At 46.8% G+C, this 25,813-nt stretch overlaps 1 protein-coding gene across 3 annotated transcripts in view; it reads left to right on the forward strand.

Annotated features, from left to right (window-relative positions):
* FAM81A (family with sequence similarity 81 member A) overlaps positions 1-25,813 on the forward strand; it is a 79,443-nt gene that overhangs the window by 43,374 nt on the left and 10,256 nt on the right. For all 3 annotated transcript variants that reach the window (XM_062206036.1, XM_062206034.1, XM_062206035.1), the window contains exons 4-8: positions 861-979; positions 8,015-8,144; positions 10,192-10,298; positions 20,626-20,761; positions 22,254-22,449. In XM_062206036.1, the coding sequence (XP_062062020.1) occupies positions 861-979; positions 8,015-8,144; positions 10,192-10,298; positions 20,626-20,761; positions 22,254-22,449 (688 nt within the window). The remainder of the gene's footprint in view (positions 1-860; positions 980-8,014; positions 8,145-10,191; positions 10,299-20,625; positions 20,762-22,253; positions 22,450-25,813) is intronic.

A 25,813-nucleotide genomic window follows, 5' to 3' on the forward strand; every position in this document is an offset into this window, starting at 1 on the left:
CTCTTTTAAAATTTATTTATTTGAGAGGCAATCAACAACAGAAAAACATGTGCCACAAAGCAAACATTAACATATTAAAAATATGAATTTCTTACAGGCTATAATTTTTATCGTAGGCCAGTGCAGTTATAAATAATAAATATGGCTCAAAACTAAACTTCCTGGAAATGAAGAAACATAATTTTAAGTAGTTCTTGGCTTTCTAGATATTCTTAGATCAAAAAAGGAACTAGAAAATTAAATTGTAAAAAATTAAAAAGGTACACAATTTTTCACCTCACCTGTGGACACAGCAAATAGCATATTCAAAAGAAAATGTCTGGGACGCTTGCATCCCGTGTTGTAGTACCTGGGTTCGAGTTCCAGCTCCAGTTCCAGTTCCACCTTCCTCCTGATGTATACTTTAGGAGTCAGCAGGAAATGATGGCTCCAGTACCTGGGCCCCTGCCACCCACATGGGAGACCTAAATTGAGTTTCTGGTTCCTGGCTTCAGTCTGGCTCAGCCCCAGGTGTTACGGCCATTTTGGGGGATGAAGCGGCAGATGGAAGATCTGTGTTTGTCTCTCTGCCTTTCAAATAAATGGAAAAAGAATGAAAAAAAAAAAGTCTTCATTATTAAGGAAGAAATAATAATGAAACAGATCTTGGTTTTTATTGGTAAATTAAGGGACTTGGTTGTGGAGTGCTGTCTTAGGTCTCTCCTCTCTCTCCCTCCCTCTCTCAGCCCCTGGTTTTCTGTATATGTGTCTATCAGGTGACTTAACTTGGAGCCTGCTATGAGGGAATTAGAGTGCCGTTGCTGTGGCCTTTGGCACTGTGAGGTCCTGAGCCCTCCCTCTCTGGTGTTTTGTGTCGTCAGGTGCTCCAGGAGCAGATCCGAGCCAGGGACAACATTAGCTACGGAACTAATTCTGCCTTAAAGACCTTGGAGATGCGGCAGCTCTCGGGCTTGGGAGACCTTCGGGGCAGAGTGGCAAGGTAGGTGCTCACAGGGCGGGGCCGCGCCGTCAGAAACCACTGTCCACGTCTCACCGCAGAGAAACCACAAGCACTTGCAGTGATGGCTCTGCCACTGACCCCGGTTTGCTTGTCACCCATGTATCCCTGTCTCAGAAGGTCACGTCCTCCCACATATGTTTGCACAATTATTGTGTGTCAATTAAAAATAGAGTAAGGTGAACCTAAGACAAACAAAACCTCCCTGTATTCCATAAGCCCCATTAAAAATTATTTTATTTGAAAGGTAGAGTGACCAAGAGTCTGGGCCAGACCCTCTGGGTCTCCCAAATGGGTGGCATGGGCCCAAGCACGTGGGCCATCTTCTGCTGTTTTCCCAGGTGCATTAGTTAGGAAGCTGGATGGGAAGCAGAGCAGCCTGGGCTCGGTATGGGATGCTGGGCATTGCCAACAGCAGCTTAACCTGCTACACCACAATGCTCCGTTTTATGGGGCTTGTGGCCCCATAAGCTCCATGTGGGTGAAGAATATATTCACGAAGCTGGAAAGGAAATTCCTCGCATTCTTTTGCTGTGTCTGTTCCCCACGGAGTGCGTACAAGCTGGCGGTAGACGCTGGGCCTGCCACGCGTTCTCTCTCATGCGTCTCTGCAGTTGGCATTGTCTTCAAGGGAGCAGATGGCGGGGGTGCTCACTCCGCTGACCCATGTCATTTGGTGGGAGGAATATTGTGTTTACTGAACCCAAGGATCCACAGTTGGAACTTAGATTTTCGATGTCCTTCCTTATAAATCATCTTTAGTAGACTTTCTGAAAGTACTGGTTTGTGATAAATGGGCGATCTGAGAAAGAAATCTTTCAGCACGGATAATCTAAAGTGCTATTCTCTCTGCCCGAAGTATGTTCTCCAGGCGGCAGCACTGCTTAGCTGCTGATAGCCGGGGGGCTTATGGGAAATGTGTGGTCTCAGGACCAGCCCCCAGCTGCTGAGTTAGCATCTGCATTGGTGCCAGACCCCTGCCTCCGTGTGCATGTTCAGGTTTGAGAGGCAATGCATCAAGACCGTGTGTAGGATTATTTTTATCTGGATGTGACAGTTGTTTCATCGTATTTGTGGGCCTCTTCTGCCCTCTGCTGCTGTTAGGAGCACGTGAAGGGGCTGCCTGGTGAACAGGCTCTTAGGCAGCCTGGAGTCTGCAAGGGGTGGGGGTGTGCAAGAGAGCAGGGACCCACCGGGCCCACGTGGCGAGCAGTGGGGTTAGGGCGAATGTGTGCACACAGCTGTGAAGGGCTGTGAATGCTGTCAGTGTGTCCAGGTTTGCTGGGGAAAGGTCAGTCCAGGAGCAGAGGGCTGTGTGGGTTGAACGAAGGAATGGTTGACCACTCGCTCCTGTGGTTTTCTGTCCCCGTCAGGCTGAGCTCTGGTCTCCTGAGAGTGATGGGCGCCCTGCTCACCTCCTTCCTCACTGCCGTCTTCCTGTGCGCTGTGCCCTTCAGCAGAGGCCAGCTGTCTGCTCCTGAGAAGGCCACGCTGTCCTGTCGCCGTGCCTTTGCGTGTGCGGTCTGAGACCTTGCGTGCCTTTCCTCCGTGTTTTCTAACTTCTTGTTAGTCTGGTTTCTTTTTTATGTATTTAAAGGTTTGTTTATTTTTTTGAAAGGCAGAATCATAGAGAGAGAGAGATCCACTGGTTCACTTCCCCAATGGCTACGATGGGTAAAGCTGCGCCAGCAAAATCTGGAGCCTTGATTTTGACTCTACTGGGTCTCCCACATGGGTGCAGGGGCCCAAGCATCTGGGCCACCTTCTGCTGCTTTCCCAGGGGCATTAGCAGGGAGCTAGAAGTAGAGCAGTCAGACTTGAATTGGTGCTCGTATGGGATGCTGGTGTTGCAGGTGGCGGTTTAACCTGCTGCACTAAGACACCGGCCCCCTTGTTAGTCTTTTAAGATCAGCTCAAATGTCACCTCCTCTGGGAGTCGTCCTGAACACCTCCACTCCACTGAGCTCCCCTTGCCTCTGCTCTGTTGCATCTCTCTGTTGTCTGCGCTGTCCTGGGGGTGGGGCTCCATATGTTTCACTGCTTTAGCCAGATGCTTGGATTAACCTCTGGAAAAGAGTAGATGCTCAACATTCTCTGTGTGCTTGGATGAATGCATGACTTAGAAAACCACTGTAGCTTTTGACTGAGCTGGTGCCAAAGACAAAGCAGGAAGCTCCTGCCCCTCTCAAAGCTGAAGCCAAAGCAAAGAGTCCACAGCCACAAAGAAGAGATCCACGTGTCAGCCGCCTTCTGGCAACTAAAGACACTGCCGCTTCGGAGGCAGCCCAGACAGCCTTGGAAGAGCACTCCCAGTGGAAATGAACTTGACGACCATGCCGTCGTCAGGGTCCCCCAAGTCTGCCATGAAGGGGACGGAGACCACAGTGCTCTCCTGTTCATCGTGATTTCAAGGCCAAAAACCAGACTGACCTGGCCAAGGTCAGTACCCTGATCAGGCCTGATGGAGAGAAGGCATATGGTCACCTGGCTCCTGATTGGGAGGTTTTGAGTGTGGCCAACAAAATGGGGATCATCTCAGGTTCACTCCAGCCACCTAACTTTAAATATATGGTTTTTTCTTTTCCACCATCACAAAATAGAAGAGAAAATCACTGTCACAGGACCGGGAGATCCTTGAATCTTTGCTTGTGGAATTTGACTTTAAAGAAACCCCAGCTCCGTGATAGCTCCAGAGCAGTCAGGCGTTGGAAGACGATCAGAGCTCCCGGGCGGATGGGGCGCTCAGGAGAACTTGGAGGGCTTTTGTGGCCCCTGTAGTTGCAGATGAGATTAAGTGAGCTGATAGATGTGGGGGCTCACCGTACCGCCTGGGTACAGTGAGCAAGCAGCAAAGCAAGCAGCATTAGCGACGTTACCTTCATGTTGTTGATTCTAAAACAGAGAAATTATTATTTTTTTAAATATTTATTTATTTGTTTGGAAGACAGAGTTGGAGGGAGGGAGGGAGGGATGGAGAGAGAGAAAAAGAGTGAGAGAGAGAGAGACAGGCCTTCCATCCACTGGTTCACTCCCCAAATGGCTGCAATGGCTAAAGCTGGGCCAATCTGAAGCCAGGAGCCAGAGGCTTTTTCTGGGTCTCCCACATGGGTGCAGGGGCCCAAGCATGAGGGCCATCTTCTACTGCTTTCTCAGGTCACAGAAGAGAGCTGAATCAGGAGTGGAGCAGCCAGGACTTGAACTGGCACCCATGTGGGATGCCAGCACTGCAGGTGGAGGTGGCTTTACTCACTACACCACAGTGCCAGCCCCCAGAGAAACTATTTTGAAATGCTTTCAGGAATCTTATACTAACAAATACTTGTGCTTTGTTTCCTGGCTATATTTGTCTTTCCCCTGGAATGCCAATGAGGCTTTGACTGTTGAAGTGACTTCTTGTAAAATAAAAATTCCTTGGCAAAGTTTTGACTTTTTTGAATTGATTATGTAATTGTATCGGAAGGGTATGAACTTTTTAAGTGATATACCTAAATTACTAGGATGTTTTTTGACTTAATATTCAATTTTATTTTTTTATGGATCTGTCAAGTGATATGATTAATAGGAAACAGTTCTTGGTTTTTCCTCTTAGATCCAGCTTGGAAGGGCAAAGCCATGTTCTCTGTGGAAGCTAGAGACACATTTACCATGCTAAGCTTGAGATACCCTAAACACGACTTGATCAGACAAGTTTCCTATTTCTTCCTAAGGAAGAGCTCAAAGAGTGTAGCTTTCTACTGAGACTCAGCAGCTGCTCTGACTGCTGTGAGGTTGGTTTGCATTGTTAGAGCCTTACAGACAGTGCATGCTGAGGCAGGTGCATAAGTTTCCTCCCGGTGCATATTGGGAATTGGAGTAGGATAACATGAGAAGTCCTTCAAGGATGGCACAGTGCACCCCAAGGTCCAATGGTGATGCTTGGCTCTTTTATCCCTCTCTTATTTTTCTTCTTTTTTAAAGATTTATTTATTTGAAAAGCAGACAGTTACAGGGAGGGAGGGAGATCTTCCATCGCTGGTTAACTATGGCTGCAATGGTTGGAGCTGGGCCAATCCAAAGCCAGGAGGCTGGAACTTTTTCTGGATCTCCCATCAGGTGCAGGGGCTCAAGGATTTGGGTCATCCTCTACTGCTTTTCCAGGCCATAGCAGAGAGCAGGATTGGAGGTGGAGCAGCCGGGACTTGAACCGGCACCTATATGAGATGCCAGCACTGCAGGCAGTGGCTTTATCTGCTATGCCACAGCGCCAGCCCATATTCTGCCTCTGTTCTGTCTTTATGAACAGATTTAGTGAGGTATAATTCACATACCACATAAGTCACCTATTCAAAGTATGCAATTCATTTTTTTTAGAGTATTCACAGAGTTGTGTAACCATTACTGCAGTTCATCCTAAAGTTTTTTTTTTTATTTGATTTATTTATTTGAGAGGTAGAGTTACAGACAGTGAGAGGGAGAGACAGAGAGAAAGGTCTTCCTTCTGTTGGTTCACTCTCCAAATGGCTGCAACAGCTAGAGCTGCGCCAATCCTAAGCCAGGAGCCAGGTACTTCTTCCTGGTCTCCCATGCAGGTGCAGGGCCCAAGCACTTGGGCCATCCTCCACTGCTTTCCCAGATCACAGCAGAGAGCTGGATTGGAAGAAGAGCAGCTGGGACATGAACCGGCGCCCATATGGGTTGTTGGTGCCACAGGCAGAGGATTAACCTACTGCACCACGGCGCCAGCCCCCATTCTAAAGATTATAAAAAAATTATTTATTTTTATTTTCATTTGAAATGGGAGGGGGAGAGGCAGACAGACAGGAAGAGATCTTCCATTCTCTGATTCACTCCCCAAATGCCTGCAACAGCCAAGGCTGGACCAGGCCAAAGCCAGGAACTAGAAACTCAATTTAGATTTCCCACATGGGTGGCAGTGACCTAGAGATCAGTAGCAATTTTTTTCCCTAGCTTTTGGAGATATGTATGTTCACCTTTTCAATTAATATACTGATTTTGATAGTTGCTTGCAGATATTCTGTGCAATTTAGTGAGTGGAGACTGTTTTCAGTATCTTTGTCATTTAGGGAAGGATTCATGAACTTCTTTTAGACCTCAGGGCAATTATACATCTTGAGATGTACATTCTGAGAGCTTTCAGAAGACTCTAGATTGCCAATTTACTGGAAGTGGAACTGGCACAGGCTTCTTCTTCTCATTATACATTTACAATGACTTGTTCAGCAAATTCCCAACTAGTTGTCGGGGCCCTTTTGTCTGACTCGGTGGAGTGATGAGCGAGGGCAAGATGTCAGACGTAATCCCCGTCAATACAAGGCACATGCACATAAAGCCGAGTAACATTGTGCTAATGGAGACACAACAATGCTTTAACAATTCTAGACAGTGTGGCATTTGTATTGGAGAGAAAAAGTTTCTACTGTATGAGGATTTTGTGGAATAATATTTGACATCCTCTGGACATTCTGTAAATGTTTATGAATGAGTGAATTCTGGACTGGGACTCTAACCGCTGCCTCTTTACTCTGTGCTACCTTGAACCTGACCTTTTAATGACAGTGGCTCTATCCTATGTGTCTAGCTGGGGCCTCCTTATCATCCAGCCGCATTTCTGCGGGGCAGAGATAGTAGGATGATGCGTATTCCATGCAGTTATAATGCATCCTTTGAACATATTCATCACACATATTTATCTTAGAGGATTTGTACGACTTAGAATGAAAGGTAAAGATCACAGCGATCCAGGGATGGTTAAAATTGTGTATGTTTCCTTATAAAATGGCACTGACTTGTGCCTCAGGGCTCAGATGCAGCAGTGTCTTGTCATTCAGGAGGGACCCAAGTAGGCAGCCCCAGTACCTTCTCACGGGTCCTTCGTTTTCCTTCCCAAGTCGCTTGCTGTTAACCACTTCCTCTGAGTGTCTGGCCATCTCTTACTCCAGGTCAAATTAATCGCTAGATGTGTCTGAAATCTGCCATCATCTTTTTCTCTTCCTGAGTGTCCACACTCCTGAGTGGATCTCCACGTATCAGCAGTCTTGCTAGCTGGTGCCAGCGTATTGGATGTGGCCACCTGGAAACCACACCCGAGTTTTTCTCCTGTAGTTCACCCGGTCATCAGGAATTCTTCCAGAAGCTACAGGTTCTTGGAGAAGCGATGGGTGTGGGTTGGAGCTCTGGCACAGTAGCAGGAGTGGAGGCCAGGGGCGTCCAGGCTCCTGTGACTCGCCTGTGCCTCTGGGACCTGCTCAAGCCTGATGCCTGTACCTCCCTTCCCCTTGAAGCTGGAGTGGTGCTCGTCTGCCCACCTTCGTGAACTGCTGTGCTCCCAGTGGCCGGTCCAGATTGCTGGGTCCTCTCATGTCCCGTGTGTGAGCGTTCTCTCCTGGAGCCACACAGCAAGCCAGCAGCTTCTTCTCAAAGCAGGCACGATTATCCTGGAGCAGGGTCCATTCTGTGACTCCCTTCCTGGGACCTGATGGGGTGTCATACCCAGCTTATCTGCCGCAGGTACTTCGAGCACCACTGGATCTGCTGAGCTGTAAGACTCGGGCAGAGCAGCTTTTGTTACAGCGTGGACTGGCTAGAGCCTTCCGCCGCTCTGGAACCCATCTGACGCATCCAGCCTTACAAGGGATTTGGTACAAAAGAAGAAATGGTTTCAAGTATGGTGGAAGCTACTGCTGAAACCCAAGGAAGCGTCCAGCTGTTCAGGGCAGAGGGTACTGCAGAGCCCCAGATCCTGGGCTTTTCTGTAATTGGGCTCTCAGTGCACACCCTGGGTTCTACTCATGGGCATTGTCAAACCATAGCCTCTTTGATGGTTACATTGCTCATCTTATTAAGCAACATCCCTATGGGTTAGCTTCAACACCATAAGGAGGACAGCTCTCTGAACCCATTCGTGCCTCTGTTAAAAAGAGTGATAGTGCAGTTGCTTTGCATTTTATTGTGTGTCAGGACACTTTGGTGCGTGTTTTTAAGCTTTAATGCACATGAGCTCTGTTATTGCCTGGACAGATGTGACGCCAGCATAGCCCGACTCTCTGCAGAGCACAAATCAACCTACGAGGGGCTCCAGCACTTGAACAAAGAGCAGCAAGCTGCCAAACTCATCTTGGAGACGAAGATCAAAGATGCAGAGGGACAGGTGAGGCGTGTTTCGGGTAACTTTCAAAAGCAGGTCATTTGTTCCAAGAATGATGTGGCGCTGATTATTTCTTGAAGGAACCAACTGGGGCCCCTGCGTGGGGTTCTGCAACTCCCGAGCATCTCCTTTTTTTTTTTATTTTTTTATTTTTTAATTTTTTGACAGGCAGAGTGGACAGTGAGAGAGAGACAGAGAGAAAGGTCTTCCTTTTGCCGTTGGTTCACCCTCCAATGGCTGCCGCGGTAGCGTGCTGCGGCCGGCGCACCGTGTTGATCCGATGGCAGGAGCCAGGTGCTTATCCTGGTCTCCCATGGGGTGCAGGGCCCAAGCACTTGGGCCATCCTCCACTGCACTCCCGGGCCACAGCAGAGAGCTGGACTGGAAGAGGGGCAACCAGGACAGGACCGGTGCCCCGACCGGGACTAGAACCCGGTGTGCCGGCGCCGCGAGGCGGAGGATTAGCCTAGTGAGCCGCAGCGCTGACCGCATCTCCTTTCTTTACTCCTTCCTCTGTTTTATGAGAGTGGCCCTTCCCACGTCTGATGACCAAACCACTAAGATTTTTTTTCATAAAGTCCTAGTTGTAAAGGTTCTTTCTTTCCTCTTATCCCTCAAGCAATTGATGTATTCCAGAAACTCTAAAGTATATGTCCCAGACTACCTCTTGCATGTGGAAGTGACCCAGCATTCTCTGTCATGCCACTCGACCCAGTGTTGGGTTCAGGAAACAGTTACTGTATTCACTGGGGTTCATCACACGTGCTGCAGTGGGACAAAGTCAGGACAAAGCTAGGACAAAGCTAGGGGATAGGCGGGCTAATGAATTTGGGGGTATCCTACCTCGAAATTCAGGGGTTACTTTCACAAAGTATTTCACAGTGTCTTTTTTGGCTGTTGACGGCATCATGGTGCCATCTTCCAGGACTTCTCCCACAATATCTGCCTTATTTGCTGTACGTCACTTAAAGAGAAAGCTATTCCAGTAAAATAGAGGCAGTTTTTTTTTTCTATGAAGAATCAGTTCAGGTAGAATTATTGCCCAAGAAAATAGATGCTAAGGAAGTCTTAAACTTGCCTGTAGCCAAGCCAATTAGAACACAAAGAAATTCACCCAAAGACGCATACTTTGCTTTGTTCTGTATTTGACAAATGCCATGAATCTTCAAGTAAGGGTCATTTAGCACCAGTTTTTGCAGGAAAAGCAGACTTGGCACAGAGAACTCGTTTTATATGAAATTTTAGTAAAAAGACAAGGGAAACAGGTAGGTATTTGAAGAAAGAAGCAGGAGTCTCATATCTATAAATTATGGTTGCTACTGACTTCTCCTGATGCAGAGGTAAATCTGGCACCTTGATGGAGTTTTTAAAACATTTTATTTGAAAACCAGATAAATAAAGAGATCTTCGATCCACTGATTTGTTCCCTAAATGCCCGCAGTACTGGGTACTGGGTACTTGGTGCTGCTGCCAAAGCCAGCAGCCTGGAACTCCATCTGGGTTTCCCATTTAGGTGGCAGGGACCCAAGTACTTGAGTCATCACTTACTGCCTCCCAGGGTACTCATTAGCAGGAAGCTGGAATTGGAAGCTGAGCTGGGACCTTGAGCTGAGGCACTCTGGTATGGGATGTGGGTGACCCGCTGTGCCAAACACTCACCCCCTTGATGGGCTTTGTAAGCCATAAAATTCCATTCTCTGTGACTAGCAGCCGCCCACATTCATGGGAGAAATTCCAAGGTCAGGAGAGGGCTATGTTTCATGCTCAGATGGAAGTCATGGTCCCGAGCAGGAGTTGGGCTTGCTTCTCAGAGAGCCATAAAGTTAAATGATCAGTGCATGATGGATATTTTGGCAGGGCTTCTGGCCTTGACTTTTGATGGATGTGTAAGAAAGAAAATGGAATTGGCAAGACGAGGTGAACTCCTAAATGAATTTATGAAATTAGATTGAATTGAATGCCGTGGATAGCATCTAGCTTCCTGAATGATTTCTGAAATTACATTTGAAGAGGTTAGATATGACACTTATAAGCAAGGTTTCTTTTCCAGATTTCTCAGCTTTTGAACAGAGTTGACTTGTCAATATCAGAGCAAAGCACTAAATTGAAGATGTCCCACAGAGACAGTAACCACCAGCTGCAGCTTTTGGATACTAAGTAAGTAAATGTATAAATTAATTCAATTAACTTATTGCTTAAACTTTTTTTCTGGTTGAAGCTCTTTATAAGCCTTCTGCAGTAATTTTTTCCTTTTGGTTTTTATTTATGGCACAAAGTGAAACCAACAAATGGAGTAAGAAAGGCCCATGTGGCGTGTTACAACTTTCACGGTTTTTACGGTTTTCATATTTACATATTTACGGTTTTCAGAGACTGGATAAAACTCCTTGTGTTCATTAAGTAAATACTGAGTGCTGGGCTAGGGGCTGAGCATCAAGTAATGAACAAAAGCCAGAGTGTTCTTATCCTTGCAGAGTTTACAGTCCAGGGGCTTGATGACCATTGATCAAACCACGAGCTAAGTAAGCACATGCGCGGGCTGGCATTGTGGCACAGCTGGTTAAGCTGCCCCCTGCGACTCCAGCATCCCATGTGAGCACTGCTTTGCTCCTTGCTAATGCACCTGGGAAAGCAGCGGAGGGTGAGCCAAGCACTTGGACCCCTGTCACTCAGGTGGGACACCCAGATGGAGTTCCATACTCCTGGCTTTGGTCTGGCCCAGCCGTGGCTGTTGAGGTCGTTTGGGAAGTGAACCAGGGTATGGAAGATTTCTCTCTCTTTCCCTCTGTAACTCTGCATTTCAGATAAATAACTCTTTAAAGACAAATAAGCATATGCTATCCCAAGGTTCTTTAAAAAGTTCATGGGAAATGGAATGGAAAAATAAGCTTATTTTGGTGCATTTTTTTTTTTTTTAAGATTTATTTATTTACTTGAAAGGCAGAGTTAGAGAGAGAGAAAAAGAGAAAATCTTCCATCTGCTGGTTCACTCCCCAAATGGCCACAATGGTCAGGACTGGACTAGGCCAAAGCCAGGAGCCTAGAGCTTCTTCCAGGTCTCCACGTGGGTACAGGGGCCCAAGGACTTGAGTCATCTTCTTAGCAAGGAGCTGGATTGGAAGTGAAACAGCTAGGACTTGACTCAGGACCCATATGGGATGCCGTTATCACTTTACCCACTATGACACAATGCTGGCCCCATGTTTTGTTTTGTTTTAAGATTAATTAATTAATTAATTAATTTTGAAAGGGAGGGAGAGAAAGAAAGAATATCTTCCACCCACTGTTTCACCTCTTAAATGACTGCAATAGCTAGGTCTAGGCCAGGCTGGAACCAGGAGCCAAGAACTCTGTCCTGGTCTCCCATTTGGGTGCAGGAGCCCAAGCACTTGGGCCATCCTCTGCTGCTTTCCCAGGGTGCATTAGCAGGGAGCTGGATTGGAAGTGCAGCAGCCAGGACTTGAATTGGTGCCCATATGGTATGTTGGCATCACAGGCAGAAGCTTTACCCACTATGCCACAATGCTGACCTTGCACTGTGACTAGCAGCCACCCACAAATGACTCCTCAAATGACTGCATCAGCCAGGTCTGGGCCAGGTTGAAGCCAGGAGCCAAGAACTCCATCCTGGTCTCCCACATGGGTGGCAGGAGCCCATGTAACTGGGCTATTATCTGCTGCCTTCCAAGCACATTAACAGGAAGCTAGGTCAGAAGTGGAGCAACTGGGACTTGAACTGCCACTCTGATATGGGATGCTAGTGTTGCAAGCAGTGGCTTAACCACTGTGCCACACCGTTGGCCCCATGCAAACAGTTTTGAAATCTGTACATTTGAGTTCCTAGAAAAATGTGTATTATGAAAAAAACTGTGCGTGCATTTCAAAATATTTTGTACTAAGGTACACTTATATTTTAATTCCATTTTTAACGAATCCTTTGATGACCCCTCATGCTATTACTGCTGATGGTGATGAGAGCTTTTGGAAGGAAAGAGCTCTTGGGTGTGGTGGGAGGAGTTATGGTCCCCTCAACATCTCCACACCCTACTCTCTGAAACCCGTCACTTTATGTGGCAAAGGGGACCTTACAGTTGTGATAAAGTTAAAGGTTTTGAGATGCATAGATTATCGTAGGTTTCCAAGTAGGCCTGTTGTAAGGGCTGGGGTCTTTAAAGAGGGAGGCCAGAGGGTCTTAGTCAAGAGAGAAGGCCCCTGGAGAGTGGAAGCAGTGACCGGAGTGACTGCCACTGTGGATGGAGACAGAGGTTGCAAACCAGGGAACCCAGGTGGCCCCCAAGCCTGAAAAAGGCAAGGCCACGGTTTTCCTTCCCTATAGTCTAGTGAAAATGGCTTAGACTTCGGATTCCAGAACTGTAAGAGAAAAAGCTTGCATGGTGTTTTAAGACACCATGTTTACGGTTATTTGTCACAGGCACGGGACGCTTACACAACAATGCTCTGAGAGTGAATGGGAGTCCTGGGGTGGGGGGCCTTCCCACAGAGGGGACCTTGGGAGGGAGGGCTGAGGGGTGGGTGAGGTTGACTAGGTAGAGAGCAGAGTGAGAACACAGGGAATAGAAGAGCCCATACCAGGAGAAATGTGATAGGCCAGAAGCGCAAAGGAGGTGCAGGTCCTGGGTGCTGGGATGGAGAGTGGGGGAGGCGGTGGGACATGAGGCTGGTAGGGGGCCAGCCATCCAGGACTTTCTGTCGTATCCGTGAAGGTGCGGCAATCCTCTGGAGGACTCATGCCTGAACCGGGTGGGATGATGTAATCAGATGTGGATATTGGTTTTCAAACAGCCTAAGTGAAGTTGGAGAACGGATCACACAGCCAACGTGGAGATGGGAGGATCTCTTTAGTGAGGGCCATTTTGTTGCAGTCGTTGAGATGGGAGGTCTGTGCTGGACTGGTTTTGGGATGTGTGAGACAGGGCGCTGTGATCTGTTTCACGTTCCCGTTTTGTTGTTGTGTTGCTTCAAATTTGTGCCTGCCTGCAGCGACTCTCACCTGCCACTCGTCTGCTCAGTCACAAAGCCCGATACCTTGTGAATCTATGGGAACTTGGCATTTTCAGATCCAGGGGTTAGAGGGTATTTGTGAATGCGCACACACAAGTGAGGCTCTGAGCTGACAATTTTTTTTTTTTTTAAATGACTTCAGTTTGGAACTTTATTAGAAATTTGTGGGAACTTAATTAATCGTTCCCTGGTTCCTACATCTTAGTGCCTCCATGTTTGATGCCATGTCAGGACTCTCAGTGATTTTAACAGGAATTCTGCTATGGAAGTCATGGTTCTTTTCCTCTGATTATCTGCTGCTGCTGTTGTTGTTGTTTTTTAAAAGATTTATTTATTTGAGAGGCAGAGTTACACAGAGAGAGAGGGAGAGACAGAGAGAGGTCTTCCATCTGCTGGTTCACTCCCCAGATGGCTGCAATGGTTGGAGCTGGGCCCATCCAAAGCCAGGAGCCAGGAGCTTCCCCTGGGTCTCCCATGAGGGTGCAGGGGCCCAAGCATTTGGACTATCTTCTACTGCCTTCCCAGGCCACTAGCTGAGAGCTGGATTCGAAGAAGAACAGCTGGGACACGAACCGGCACCCCTATGGGATGCTAGTGCTGCAGAAGCTCAACCTGCTTCTATGGCACAGCACTGGCCCCTGATTATCTGTTTTAATACTTGTATAAGTATTGAGGTGTGTTACTATTTTTCATAGATTCTACAAGCTCACCATATAAAGAAAGATTTCTGTCTCACAGGAAGAAAAGAAACATCTTAGTATTTTTTCCCTCTGTGATTAATTTCATTAGATGTTAGTAGGTCAGGAGACACGAGCATCTTGTGTCTCAGTTGAAAGCCTAGAAGTCTAGACACAAAGGCTGTTTACAGGGGCAGGGGACTAAGCTGGGACCGAGATGAGGGAGTTCAGATTGGAGACCCAAAACATGACACTCCACTTGGATGAAGAAGGGAAACAAAGTTCCACAGGAGCATAATAAATAACTTACCTGTCTAAATCCTGGCTCTGAGGAGAGGGATACAAGATATATTTTTAATGTGCATTGGTTTATTTCTGGGTTTTTTGTTTGTTTAAAATTTGTTTTGTTTGAAAGCGTTACAGAGAGGGAGAAGCAGAGTCAGAGAGAGAGGAGGGGAGAGAGAGGGAGAGAGAGTGAGAAGGAGAGAGAAGGAGAAACAGAGAGGGAGAGAGAGGAGGAAGAAAGAGAGAGAGAATCTTCTGTCTGCTGGTTCACTCACCAAATGGCTGCAACAGCCATGGTTGGGCCAGGCCTAAGCCAGAAACCAGCAGAAAACAGCTTCATCCAGGTCTCCCAGTGGGTGTAGGGACCAAGGAGTTGGGTCATCTCCTGCTGCTTTCCCAGGCACATGAGCAGGGAGCTGGGCTGGAAGGGGAGCAGCCGGGACTCAAAGTAGGGCCCATGTGGGATGCTGGCACTGCAGGTGGCAGCGTTACCCTCCAAACCATAGCACTGGGTCCCAAAATATTTCTTAAGAATTCAGGACGGTTCTCTCTGTCTCTCTCTCACTGTCCACTCTGCCTGTCAAAAAAAAAAAAAAAAAAATTCAGGACGGCCGGTGCTGCGGCTCACTAGGCTAATCCTCTGCCTTGCGGCGCCGGCACACCAGGTTCTAGTCCCGGTTGGGGTGCCGGGTTCTGTCCCGGTTGCCCCTCTTCCAGGCCAGCTCTCTGCTGTGGCCAGGGAGTGCAGTGGAGGATGGCCCATGACTTTGGGCCCTGCACCCCATGGGAGACCAGGAGAAGCACCTGGCTCCTGGCTTCGGATCAGCGCGGTGCGCTGGCCACAGCGCGCCGCCCGCGGCGGCCATTGGAGGGTGAACCAACGGCAAAGGAAGACCTTTCTCTCTGTCTCTCTCTCTCTCACTGTCCACTCTGCCTGTCAAAAAAAAAAAAAAAAAAAAAAAAAAAAAAAAAAAAAAGAATTCAGGACATAATCCAGCCCTTATCGGATATAGAGCTTCGACTTCCTCTTATTGATTTGGTAGTGTCCCAGTGTGTCTGGCAGAAGCAAATGTCGATCTTCAGCCTTCCAATCCTCTCACAGATAAAGGTCAAGTAACCATGAACGTACAATCACAAAACACAGCAAGGAAAAAGCCACCTAAGTGACAGTCAAAAGGAACAAAAAATTGCAGAATCTGGCCTCTTGAGTGCTGCAAATTAAGAATCACTGGGTAAAATGAGTATGTATGGATGTGTGTGTACAAACATTTATGTTTCTGTATATGTGGGTATAAATGCATGATTTGAAAGTATAACTGAGAAATAGGGGGTTATCAAATATACCCAAGCAGAATTGAAAGACAACAAAATAGAACTGTCAGGAAAATATAACAGAACACAGGAGCTGTGTAGGGGAGTCAAACAAGAGATTATACACACTGAAGAGAGGATTAATGAACTGAGATCCACCCAGGAGACAGAATCATGAGATACAAAAGAAAGAGTGTGAGCCGTAGAAATTTTGATTGACAGAATAATGCTCCCCACCCCCACCCAAAAGATGTCCACACTCTAAATTTCTGGCCCGTGTGCCTGTGTCTCCTTATATGGATTTTGCAGATACGATTAAGGTTACAGGCCTTGAGATGAGAGTATGCAGGGTGATGGGCTGGGTCCTGTCTCATTCTGGGAGCCCCTGACAGTGGAGCTGTTCCCAGCCCAGGACAGAGAGATGTGGCAGGGGAGAGATCTGAAGTTTATGGACTCAGCCCCTGGTTGCTGGCTTTGAAGACGGAGCAAGGGGGCCACGTGCCAGGCCTTACAGGCAGCTATTTGAGGCTGAGAATGACCCCTGGCTGACAGGCAGCAGGATCTCGGCCCTACAGCAGTCTGTTCATTTCCTAGGGCTGCCTAACAAAGGCTTCAAACAGTGGCTTAACAGTACCAGAAATTTATTCTCACCATGTGGGAGACCAGAGATGGGAGGTTGATGCCCTGGTGGGGCCTTCCTCCCGGGAAGGCTCCAAGGAGGATCTTCCCTGGCCTCCTCCAGCTGCAGACGTCCACCCCTGCCCCTGTCTTCACACGGCCTTCTCCTCTTCTCTCCATGGGTCTCCTTTAAAGGACTCCAGCCATTTCATTTAGGGCCCATCCAGATGCTTCCGTCTTGAGATCCTAACTTAATTACATCTGCAAAGACCCCTTTTCCAGATGAGATCGTGTCCCGAGGTCCCAGGCGTTGGTACATGGATGTATCATTCAGCCCACCAGAAGCAGCACAGAAATGTGTGTGGTCCAGAACCTGATTGGGCGAGGAAGTGGGTTATGCCCCCGAGCCTCCAGTGAAGAACACAGCTGAGCTGATGCTTGGATCTTGGCCTTGCAATATCCTGGTCACTGCCGAGCTGGGCCGCCTCAATTTCTGACCTGTGGAGCTGCGAGATAATGAATGAGCTGTTTTAAGCTGCTACATTTGGGGCAATTTTTTTGGTGACAATGATAGGAAACAAATACAAGAGAAAAGAGCAGGAAGGCCTCACTCACGCTAATCAGAACTCAGTAAGGAAACCACAGAGGGATAAGAGAGACGCCGTCTCTGAAGAGATGATGGTGGATAGCTGTGGAAGCCATGACAGGCGAATATTGCCAGGATATAGCAGAATAAGTAATAAGGCACACCCAGATACAGAGTGAAATTACACAACAGCAAACATAGAACCTCATGTAGAGAGAGAAGTTAGGCGACTGTTAATTTCTCAGTAGCATTAGAAGTATTGGAAGAAGGTAGTTAAATTTTTTGCTTATTTTCATTTATTTGAAAAGCAGTGGCGGGGAGGGGAATCCTCCATCCCCTGATTCACTCCCCAAATGCTTGCAACAGCCAGGGCTGGGCCAGGAGTCTGGAACTGAATCAGGTCTTCCAGGTGAGTGACAGGGCCCCGACTAGTTGAGCCGTCACCAGACGCCTCCTGGGGTGTGGGCTAGCAGGCAGCTGGGCCGCAGTGTGTGGCCACAGTTTGAAGCAGGCTCTCTGAGACGGGTGTAGGCGACCCACGTGGCAACACGTTGCTTCCAAAGCTGAGGCAAAAATAATCACAGCGCCAATGAGAAAATAAAGATATTTCAGACAAACAAGAACTGAAACTTCACTAAAAACCTTCAGCAAAAGAATTTTTAGAAGGCAGGCTTCACAGAAGAGGGAAATAATACATAAGGAAGGTCTGAAATTTAAGAAGAAAATGAGTGAAGTTTTGAATGAACATTGGACAAATCTAAACAATAATAGTAGAGTCCTAATTGTGGAGACCAAAATCACTGTAGAGGGGCTGGCATTGTAGCGTAGTGGGCTAAGCCTCCACCCCATAGGGGCGCCAGTTCAAGTCCCGGCTTCTCCACCTCCAATCCAACTCTGCTATGGCCTGGGAAAGTAGAAGATGGCCCAAGTCCTCGGGCCCCTGCACCTACGTGGGAGACCTGGAAGAAGCTCCTGGCTCTGGCCTGGCCCAGCCCGCCCATTGCTACCATTTGGGGAGTGACCCAGAGGATGGAAGTCCTGTCTCTCTGTTACTTCCTCTTTCTCTCCCTCAACTCTGTGTTTCAAATAAATAAAATAAAGCTTAAAAGAATTGTAGAACAAATTAGGTGCTAATGACAGCACCTAAGTTAGGTGAGAGGTTTCTGAAATTAAAGAGTTCTAGGAGTCTCTCAGGGTCAAATGATAGCTGATGAATCACTGCAGACTCGGACACATTAAATGTGAGTATTAACATTTCTAATACAGAGGAAAAAAGAGAACGGGAGTAAATTTTATTATTTTTATTTTTTAACGATTTATTTATTTATTTGAAAGTCAGAGTTACATAGAGAAGGAGAGGCAGAGAGAGAGGTCTTCCACCTGCTGCTTCACTCCCCAATTGGCTGCAATGGCCAGAGCTGTGCCAATCCGAAGCCAGGAGCCAGGAGCTTCTTCCAGGTCTCCCTCGAGGGTTCAGGGGCCCAAGGACTTGGGCCATCTTCTACTGCTTTCCCAGGCTATAACAGAGAGCTGGACCAGAAGTGGAGCAGCTGGGACTCGAACCAGCACCCATATGGAATGCCAGCACTGCAGGCGGTAGCTTCACCAGCTACACCACAGCACTGGCCCCGGGAGTAAATTTTAGATGTTGTAAAAAATTCAGTGGACAAAAATTCACATCAGACGTGCAAAAGTGTTGGCGATGATGTGGAAAAAGGCTCTCTTTATACCCGAACACCTTGGAAAGCAGTCTGTTATTTTTTGGTAAAGTTCAACGTGCTCATATCCTAGAGACACGCTTGCATAGGTGAGCAAGGTGCTATGGGTCAGTGTTTTCACAGCAGCATTGCTTTAAATAGCAAAGCCAGAGAACATCAAAGTGGAACCAGTGTCCATAAACAGAAGGAGGTATTCATGGTATATTCATGAAATGGAATATTACTCAACAGTGAAAACAAATTAGCCACAACTATACACAAAGCATGGGTGTCTCTTACATACTGCTAAGGTGAGAAAGGAAGCTGTTAGAAAGCTCACCCTGTATTATTGTTCCATTTATGTAAAATTAAAATATAGGCAACACTGAAAAATAGATTGCTTGGGAACCCAAACCAATAAAGTAAAATGATAATAGTACATCCCAGTCAGTGGCTGATTTCTTGGGGGTGGAGCGGGGTACCTGGGGGCAGTACATTAGAGCTACAGTTATCAGTATCTTAATCTGGCTGGGGGGGTGTACACAGATGTATTAGTTAGGGTGTGGGCTGGCTTTGGTGCTGTGGCTCCATGTCATAGTGCCAAGGTCAGGGGCCCTGAGTAGGTGAGGCAGCACTACAACACCCACAGCTCAGTGTTTTCTCTGTGCCTCCCATCCTTGCCATTGGGACAGAGTGTGAGATCAGGACAGAAGCTCATTTAGAAAGATGTAGCCAGAAAGGTGCCTTTATCACGTCTATGTCTGTGTGTCTCACTGCCCTTCTAGCCATGTGGCAGCACTGGGCTGCAAGGGAGGCTGGGAAGTACGGTCTCTGACCAGGTGAGCGTGTACTCAGTTGACATCTGAGAGTTTCTCAGTAGGGAAGAAGAGGGGCCAGTGCTGTGGTGTTGTGGGTTAAGCTACCTCCTACAATCCTGGCATCCCAAATGCGTGCTGCTCTACTTCTGATCCAGCTCCCTGCTGATGTACCTGGGAAAGTAGCTTGGGCTTCTGCATCCACGTGGGAGACCCAGGAGAATCTCCTGCCTCCTGGCCTCACCCTGGCCATTGCAGCCATTTAGGGAGTGAATCAGTGGATGGAAGATCTCTCTGTCTCTCCCTCTTTCTCTCTCTAACTCTGCCTTTCAAATAAATAAATGAATCATTAAAAAAAGGGAAGAAGAGAGGAGATACTGCAGGGCAATTAGTGGCTCCATTTGTAAGGAATGTTCATATTATAATTAGAGTTACATTATCTACATCGTATATATTCTTCTTTTATACATATCACAGTGAACGTATTTTAAAGAAATTAAGGGGCAGCAGTATTGCAGAATAGTTATCTTAGGGAGTTTGGAAAGAGAGGACTGGAGGAATGAAAGATTAGGAGGAGTTTGTTTTTTTTGTTTTTTTTTTTTTTTCAATTTGTTTTTTGATTTAAATTAGGAAATATCCATCTGAGGCAAGAGCAATTTGGGGAGCGTTCTTCATTCTTATTTGGGAGACAGAGAAAGAGACAGACAGACAAAAAGAGCTCCCATCTGCTGGTCTATTCCCCAAATACTAGCAAGGCTGGGACTGGGCCAGGCTTCAGCTAGGAGCCAGGAATTCTAGCCAGGTCTCCCATGTTATTGGCAGGGACCCAACTACTGAGGCATCATTGCTGCCTCCCAGGGTCCTATTGACAGGAAGCTGGCATTGGGACCTGGAGCTAGGAATCCAGTCCAGGCACTGAGATATGGGATGCGGGCATCTTACTTACCGGGCCAAATGCTAACGTTGGGCCAAATGCCCGTGGGGAACAGTCTGATGAGAGAAAGGGAGCCAGGCTCCAGTCCTGGGAGATAAAAGGGCTAAGGAGGAAGATTCCGGGGAGCAGGGGGAGCCTGGAGGAGGGGACTCCGGGGCGGGGACACCATGGACCTTGGGGACTGTGAAGATGAGCACCTCATGTGACTGTCACTGGTGTCGTCCCAGTGACCCCCCCGCCAGCTCCTGTCGGGTAGGAGGCGTCACCAGGTACTTTCTGTTGTGTCCTCCTGACTCTCCCTCCTTCCTAACCTGTGCTCAGTGCAGTTCTAAGAAAAGGTGAGCATGTCTTTATGATTGGGCTGAATTTATTGCTGATGTATTTATCGGAAATTTGATAGTCACTGGACCCCATCAATATGTGTAATTATTACGTGTCAGTTGAAAAGAACAATAAAGAAATCTGATAGTTGAAGATTTAGATTGTTTGATGTCATCTGAAAATTACTTTGCGTATAATTTGCCAATTTTCTTTTATAGATTTAAAGGGACAGTTGAAGAACTCAGTAATCAGATTTTATCTGCACGGAGTTGGTTGCAACAGGAACAAGAACGGATAGAAAAAGAGCTTTTACAGAAAATTGACCAGCTTTCCTTGGTTGTTAAAGAAAACAGTGTAGGTATTGATATTTAACAATGTTTTCCAGTAGGAGCCTACAATGTTTGACTAATACCTAGAGACTTATCACTGATAGACTTGATGGCGAACTGAGCTGTTTGGTGGTTTCTTGCCTTAGAGTAAGTTCTGATTTTTTATATCCTCTTTATAAAGAGATGGAGCATTTTGACTTGTTTTGGCTTACAAAGGCCAAGCAGTGAATTTCAGTACTTGCAGTTAAGATAAATTTAACCCAAGACTTCCACGATCCAAAGTGTCCCTTTGCATTTCTCAGAAACTGGCAGTAACCAGCTTCATCCCCATTTGCTGTAATTTCACGCTCTGGTTTTGCTTTCTCCCAGTGTTGAGTCGCTTTTCCCCCCCCAAGACCCTCCACTGCTGCGTAGCCACAGAGGGCAGTACTATTGCATGGTAACGTGCGAGCCAGAGCCGCCATTTTCTTCCCAGTCTTCCTCCCGCTTTCCCCGCCCCCGACACACAGAGCCTGGGTGTGCAGAACTGCTGGACAGCCGTAGAAAGTGAGCCTTGCCCGTGTGGTATTCGGAGTCAGGCTCTGAAAGTGCCTGGCAGATTCTGGTTGGTCTTGGTGATGTGGCATGACCAGTTCCTTCCCCCTCCTGTTTTCTTGCATCGCCGCTTCCTGGGGGACGACTTTGCTCTCTCCAGGTGCAGAGCTGCGCTGGCAGTTGTCAGGAGAGCTTTGTGGGGCCATAGCCCACCTACAGTCTGGTGTTTGTAGTCCTGGACTCCAAAGCTTGCCTGCAGACACAGATCCCACATAGAGCAGGCGTGGTAGAAAGGAAAGAATACGGTTAATGTTTCCTTTCAGTGGTATTTTCCCATATTTTCATCCAATCTGCTGACTGCTTTACTTCGATTCCTACTAATCCATTTGTAGGCATGTGGGTCTTTGGGTTACTCTTTGTTTTTAAATGCAGTTGGCTTAATAGCTAGTAGCAAACCCCAGGATAAAGGTGGGTTCAATAAGGTAGAAACTTATTTCTGTTTGACAGGAAAGAAGTCTGGGGGTAGGCAATACAGGCTGGATGTGATGTCTTTTCATCCCTCAGTGGCCCGGGATCCTTTTTGTTGAACTTTTTGCCAATTCTAGAGAAAGACCCTCAACCTCATAACTCAAGGTGGCTGCTAGAGCACCAGCCATTGGGTCTGAATTTTTGAAACAAAAGGAAGAAGGGAGGAGAAATCATACTTATCTGCTGTCTGCTCTTTCTGGAAGTTACCACATGCTTATACTTTCATCTCCTTGGCAAACTCTGGAGTCAGTGGAAGAACGTTCTTTATCCCGGATGACCCGGGACCCAGTGGAAAACTGGAGGGCTGTTAAGGAAGAATGGGTGTTGGGCTGGGCCGCAGCGGCTGTTGTGACTGTTCCCCGCAGGTTGCTGTTAGACCATGTCGTGACTACTGCACACACACGGCACGTGTTCCCTTCGGAGTAATTCTGTGCGGTTCTTTTCGTGGATCTCAGGGAGCCGGTGACAAGGACATGGAGAAGAAACTCAGCCAGATGTCGGCGCGCCTGGACAGAATAGAAGAGAGTCAGAAGAAGAACACGGACGGGCAGAGGGCAAAGCAGGAGGAGGAGCGGGTGCACGGGCGCATCAGCAAACTGGAGCTGCAGATGAGTGAGGACATGAAGGAGATGAAGGCGGAAGTGAATGCCGGTAGGCCCCAGACGAACCGCGCACGCGTCTGCTCCCGCCCTCTTGGCTGGTGTGCCCTTACCACTGCCTGGGAGCCTGGCCGTGGTAACAGGGAGGTCTCCCTACTGGGTAGTCTCTCAGTAGCTGTACTGTAGTGAACTCAGTGTTTGAATTCAGGTATACGAAGAGCCACCTTGAGGGACAGGCAAGCAAAACTAAAATTTCTTAGCTCACCACTGCCATGCATTCTCCTTGGTGCCATCTGACCATTCTTTTTTTTTTTAAGTTTTTACTAATTTAAAAAAACAATGTGTTTGAGAGGCAGAGAGAGATACAGAGAGAGACATAGAGGGGGCTCTGAGGTGCCTGCAATGAACAGGACTGGGCTGGGGCCACAGCTGGGAGCAGGGAACTCAGTTCAGGTCTTCCCACGGCCAGCAGGAATCCATTGGCTTGAGCCATGACCACTGCCTCCCAGGGCCCAGCTTAGCAGGGAGCTGGAGCTGGGAACTGAACACAAGTACTCCCATGTGTAACATGTGTATCTTAACCCCTAGGCCAAACACCTGCTCTGGCACAGTTCTTTTCTATTTATGTCAAGGTCAGTATGTTTCAGAAACAAGCATGATCTTTGAGGGCTTATTTTACCCTGCTGACTGTATACTGTCCCAGCAGTGGACAATTCCCGACACCCCAGGCGTCGGCAGTATCATTCATGCACTCGCTTAGAGGAGCGTGGAAGGGCTGCCTTCCATTCCGAAGTGCCGTGGGAACAGGAGCGGTTCTGTTTACACTCTGAGCTCAGGAGGACACAGCTGGCACCACAAAGGATTAGTCACCCAGAGACAGATTTGAACTCCCTGTGAGGCCAGAGCATCTCACCATCACTGGGTTCCGAAAGGCTGGTGTCTGTGAGCTCGAGAGCTCCTCGGTACTGAGAGTGTGCCGGCGGAGGCTGGCTGGCTGAGATCGGGAGGACTCCTTGTCGGCTGAGAAGTGGGACTAAGTTACCTCCCAGCTCCTCCTAACTCCGCGACTCTGTTTGGGCCACCTGGAAATAAAAGTAGCTAGTTATCTCAAGAATGATTTTGCTGCTACTACTAAAAGTTGATTTTTTTTTTTAAGTAGAAGCTACAATTAAACCTATGAAGTGGAGGACTTATAAAAAATGCGTTTTCTTGTTTTTAGGGGGTTACTAGAAAATGGCATTTGACTATTTCATTGATGTTTAATTTCGCATCATTTCCTGAATGAATTTATTGTCAGCAATTCAGCATACTATTGAAATTGTTAATATTTAATTCCTAATAAGAAACATAAATTTCTTTTTAAAATTGAAAGTATCTTTTATTACAAAGAAAATACATTTGCTACTAGATTGTGGATCACAAAATATTTTAAAATTCTCATAACTTATCTCACCCAAAGGTAATTTTTGCATGTATCTTTCTCTACATGTAGGCTATTTATGTTCTTTTTTAAAGAAAAGCTCACACCATGCTTGCTGACTTGTAACCTGTTGGGATTCTTTAAGTAACATGTGATATCTTTCCATGTTAGTAAAAACATTGTTTTCTGAGATTTTTTTTTTTTAATTTGAAAGGCAGAGAGAAAAATTTTCCATTTTCTGGCTCACTCCCCAAATATCTACAATAGCCTGGCCTGGGGCAGGTGAAAATCAGGAGCCCAGAGTTCAATCTAGGTCTCCCGCATGAGTGGCAGGAACCCAGGTACTTGAACCATCACCTGCTGCCTCCCAGGATGCACATTGGCAGGAAGCTGGATTGGAAGCAGAGCAGCGACGCAAACCCGGGCACTGCAGTATGCCAGTGTTCCACGTGCCTTCCTAACTGCTGTGCCGCATGGCTGTCCTGAAACATTTTTAATGAATAAAATTTATACTATGGTTTCAGGGATTGTCATATAGTGGAAATTTTCCGACAGAACTAATTTACTAATGAAGACAAGACTATCTTTAAACACTTAATTTAAAACCAATCGAAATCCAGAAACTATGAAATATTAAACTTTTTTTTTTAATTGGGAGAGCTCCCATCTGCTGTTTTACTCTTCCAGTACTCACCGTGGCCAGGCTGGGAGCCAGGAACACAACCGAGGTCGCCCACAGAGGTGGCAGGGACCCAACTACTTGAGCCGCCCTCTGCTGCCTCCTGTGGTTCGCGATAGCAGAGAGCTGGAGTCAGGAGCTAGCGTAACTGCTGAATCGGCTACTCGAAACAGGATGCAGATATTGCAATCTGCATCTTAACTGCTGGTCAAATGGTCAAATGCCAGTCCTGGAAATGCCTCATTGATGGAGATTAAGAAAAAACTTTTTATTTAAGATAATTTTTAAATTTAGAAAAGTAGTAAGAATAGTCCAATATATAATAATAGTCTATATACCCTATATACCTATATACCCTGTATACCAACATATCCCTATATACCAATATATCCCTATATACCAATAATAGTCTATATACCCTAGGTCCACCCAGTGGTTAGTATTTTGGAAATATGCTTAAATATCTTCCCACCACCAACCTTGGTAACAAGCATTTTATTTTCTATATGTATTTGACATTTTTTGCTTTTCTCTTTTTTTTTTTTAATTTTTTTAAGATTCCACTTAGGAGATAATCCAGGGTTTTTCTTCCTATGCCTGGCTTGCTGCACTTAGCATAATGTCCTCTAGATTCATCCATGCTGTTTTGTAAGGCTGAACATCTGATTTTATGTATAGGGAGTCCACATTTGTATGGGTGTGTGTTTACATCTCCATCATCCAGTGTTGGCCACTGGTTGTGTCCATACCTTGGCTGCTGTGAATAATGTTCTAGTGAACTTGGTAGTCCAGATATCTCTACAACATGGTGATTCCATTTCCTTTGAGCGTATACCCAGTGTGGGGCTTGCTGGATCAGACACTAGTTCTATTTTTAATTTCTTTAGGACTGTCCATACTGGTTTCCAGTGGCTGTTCCTTGCCACAGTCCACCAAAAGTGTACAAGAGTTTCCTGTCCACATCTCCACCAACACATGTTCTCTCATGTCTTTTGCCTGTGGCCATCCTAACAGATGGGGAGCAGGGTGATAGCTCATCATGGTTGTGCTTTGTTTTTCCATTATGATTAGTGATGCTGAGCGCTTCTGCTTCATTCAGATTCTAATCCAGATGCATACAGCTTCTTTAGCTATCATGTTTTCTTATTCAGCATTGTAATCTGTATTGAGTGCCAAGTTCATTAGTGCTCTTGACTTCTTCTTTTTAAAGATTTATTTATTTTTATTTGAAAGGTAGATCTTCAGAGAGAGTGAGTGAGCGAGAGAAAGAGGTAGAGGGAGAGAGATAGAGAGAGGGATCTGCCAGTCCCTGGTTCA

The sequence above is a fragment of the Lepus europaeus genome, chromosome 11, assembly GCF_033115175.1.
Source record: "Lepus europaeus isolate LE1 chromosome 11, mLepTim1.pri, whole genome shotgun sequence".
In the NCBI taxonomy this organism is placed as follows: Eukaryota; Metazoa; Chordata; class Mammalia; order Lagomorpha; family Leporidae; genus Lepus; species Lepus europaeus.